This window comes from Ursus maritimus, unplaced genomic scaffold (assembly GCF_017311325.1).
Source record: "Ursus maritimus isolate PB19 unplaced genomic scaffold, ASM1731132v1 scaffold_14, whole genome shotgun sequence".
Lineage (NCBI taxonomy): Eukaryota > Metazoa > Chordata > Mammalia > Carnivora > Ursidae > Ursus > Ursus maritimus.
Window position 1 is genome coordinate 69,310,013 of NW_024423786.1, and position 3,098 is coordinate 69,313,110.

Genomic DNA, 3,098 nt, shown 5'->3' on the forward strand with positions numbered 1-3,098 from the left:
CCGGCTGTCCTCCAGCCAGCGGTCGGCCTTGCCCACGTCGGGGCACTGCAGCAGCCCCCCCACCTCCTCCTTCACCCCGCCCGCCTCCTCCTGTGCGGAGTCCCGAGGCACCGTGGCCTTCTCCCCAGGGGGCTCCTCCTCCTGGAAGCCCGGGCAGGCCGAAACCTCATGGGCATTCTCCTTGCCCACGCCATCGGAGGCCTTCCCGCCCGGCTCCAGGCCCTTGGTGAGCTCGCTGGGGTGCAGGCCCCACCGGGGACAGGCATCCCCCAGGTTCTCCTCGGGCCAGGCAAAGGGGTTGGCGCCGTCCGCCGAGCTGGCGGTGGTCGTGTCCGGGAAGCAGTCGAAGGCTGCCACGGCAGGGTCCGACGTGGAGGCCCCGAGCGTGGCCTTGGTGCTAAAGGAGAGGGGACCGGTCGTCTTCTTGGGGTCCGGGGCGGCGAAGCCCACAGAAGGGTCTTCGAACATCCCCGGGCTGAAGTCCTTGGCACCGCCACCCTTGTCCAGCTGCAAGGACTCGGGCAGGGCCTCCGGCTCCCCCGGCTGCGGCCACGCGTTCTTGGCCACGGAGTCCAGGCAGGCGCTGTGGTTCTCCAGCGAGAAGGGAGGCTTGCTGGCGTCCTTGGCTAGGCCAGGCGCCTCGGCCCAGGCCTTCTCGGCCTTCTCGCCGATGGCCTCCTGCAGCCCGAGGATCTCGGAGGCCAGGTCCTCCTGCGCCAGCGCGCTGAGCAGCAGCCGCGGGCAGTCCCGCTCGCTCGCCACGAACTTGGAGAAGCTGTCGAGCGGCAGGCTGCTGTGCAGGCTCTGGAAGGAGTCGTCGGACTTGGTGGACATGTCGTCGGGCGAGGTCACCGAGCAGGTGGACACCGACTCGGGCTTGGCCTTCGAGTTGCTGTTGACCCTGGCGGGGCTGGCGCGCGCCTGGCTGCAGTAGAGGAAGCTGCGCTCCAGCGGGTCCTCGGAGCCGCTCAGGTAGTCGGCCTCCGGCGGCTCGGCGTGCGTGGACTGCGGCGTGCTGCTCAGCGGCTCGGACAGCGGCGTGCCCGCCGGCTCGGCCGAGTAGCCGCTGCCCTCGGGGCTGCAGTGCTGGCTGCGGTGCTGCTCCGGGGTCCTGGGCACCAGGTTCTTGGCGCCCTTCTTCTGCGGCACGGCGGCCTTGGAGAGCAGCAGCTGCTGGACCGTGTTGGAGATGTTCTCCACCTGCGAGGTCAGGGCCGTGAGGCTCTGCAGGCTGAGGTCCGACAGCAGGTTCTCGGGGAGCTTGTCCTTCGGGGGCGCCTTGCAGTTGCCAGCCTGGGGGTCCACCGAGCCGGCGGCGTCGGTCGGGGAGGGGTTGAGCAGGGGCATGAAGTGGCTGTGGTCCGTGATGCCCGCGGGGAAGGCCCCGGTGCCGAGCGGCTGCTGGTTGTAGGGAAAGTTCTCTAGGTTTGGCATCAGCGGCGACGGGGTGGAGCTGTAGGAGGGCGAGCGGCCCACGGAGCGTGCGGGCGAGTGGCTGGAGCTGGGGCTGAAGGTCTGGTAGTACTGCTCCGGAGTCCTGACGGCCGCGTCGGGCGGGCAGTAGCCCGGGCCCTGCTGCCCGTAGTGTTGGTACTTGGCGAGGTTTTGGTAATGGAGGGTTTCCTGGGCATGGTGCCGGCTCTGAAGGGCCTGCTGCTGCTGCTGCTTCTGTTGGTCGTAGCCAAGGCGGCTGGACTGGTAGGCGTGAAGGTTCTGGACCCGCTGCCCCGGGGCCAGGCTGGCGTTGGCCGTCAGCGGCCTGTCGTGGGGCTGGGCGGACGGCGCGGTGCAGCTCTTGTAGGAGTGGGCCCCCTGGCTCCCGCCGCTGCCCTGGGCGCCCTGGGCGCTGGAGGAATAGGTGGAGGAAGAGGGGAAAGACTGTGAATGCTGGGGGAAGTGGCCGCCCTGGGGGAAGGGCAGGGGGGAGGCCATGTCGTTCTGCAGTTTCTGCCTTTGGAGTTTGGGGTACACCAGGGGCTGCTGGGGCTGTGGCAGCTGCTGCTGGACGTGCAGGGCGTGAGTCCGGAAGGGCAGCTGGGCGCCCTGCTCTGGGTACTGCCTGCCGGGGGGCACGGCGGCCTTCTTCATCAAGCTGTCATCATATTTGCCCACGCCCCCTGGCAGGGGCTGCGGCTGTGGGGGCGGCGGCTGGGGGGCCCCCCAGGCCTGCAGGCTCTCCTCGCCCGAGTAGCGGCCAGGGTACGGGCTGCTGTCCTGCACGCTGTAGCCCGAGAAGGCCGGCCGGGCCTGCAGGGACTGCTGCGAGGCCAGGCCCTTGCTGCCCCGCGCCGTGCCGGCGGGCGTGCTGGCGCCGCCCTCGTAGGCCGGGTAGGGCTGCGGGTTATAATAGTCCTTGGCCAGCAGCCGCTGCCGGTCGCAGCTCAGCCCGGCCTGGCTCGGCTGTCTGTAATTCTCCAGGCGAGATGTCTCCTGTGAGGTCTGCTGGTAGTTCTGTTGTTTGCCATGGAAACCACACCTTTCTCGAAAAGACTGCATGACTCGGGCTGGTTATCTGTGAAAAGAGAAAGGGAGAGAGGGAGGGCGGGGAGGGGAGGAGGAGAGGGAGAGCGATTCAGACGGGCCATTTCCCTTCCCCTTGGAAAGCCTGCCTCCCACCCCTCTCCCGCCCTGCCCTCTCCCCTGCAGCTCTTAATGGTCTTCCCTTTGCCTGAGCCTCCCCACCAGCTGTGGACATATCGACAACTTCTGTGTCAGGGAGGTGTGCTCTGTAATTCCCGCCCCAACACGGGCCCCGCGGCCAGCTGAGCCGGGCCAAGGATGGCCACCGCGGCGGGGAGACACGGACCCACCGCCCCGTGCCACCGGGCCGCCCCCCCCAACCCCGCTCCGGCCCAGCTCCTCCCCTCCACGCCACCCACCACTCCCAGCGCTTCCCTGCCAGCAGAAGCATTTAGCCCAGCGATTCCCGCTCCCCTATCCCCCAGGGGCCAGCCGGGTCCTGCAATCGAGTCCCAGTGCGGCAATGTTTGAGTGCGACCGGGCCATGCAGGGACCAGGGAAGGTCTGCCCTGCCCACAGGAGCCACTCACCGAGGCCTGCGGAGAGCCCGCGTACACACACACACACACACACACACA

At 68.9% G+C, this 3,098-nt stretch overlaps 1 protein-coding gene across 1 annotated transcript in view; it reads right to left on the reverse strand.

Moving 5' to 3' along the window:
• RAI1 (retinoic acid induced 1) overlaps positions 1 to 2,561 on the reverse strand; it is a 16,576-nt gene extending 14,015 nt beyond the window's left edge. The window contains exon 1 of the mRNA XM_040630161.1: positions 118 to 2,561. Coding sequence (XP_040486095.1) covers positions 118 to 2,496 — 2,379 coding nt within the window. The 5' untranslated portion in view covers positions 2,497 to 2,561. The remainder of the gene's footprint in view (positions 1 to 117) is intronic.
• Positions 2,562 to 3,098: the final 537 nt, after the last annotated feature.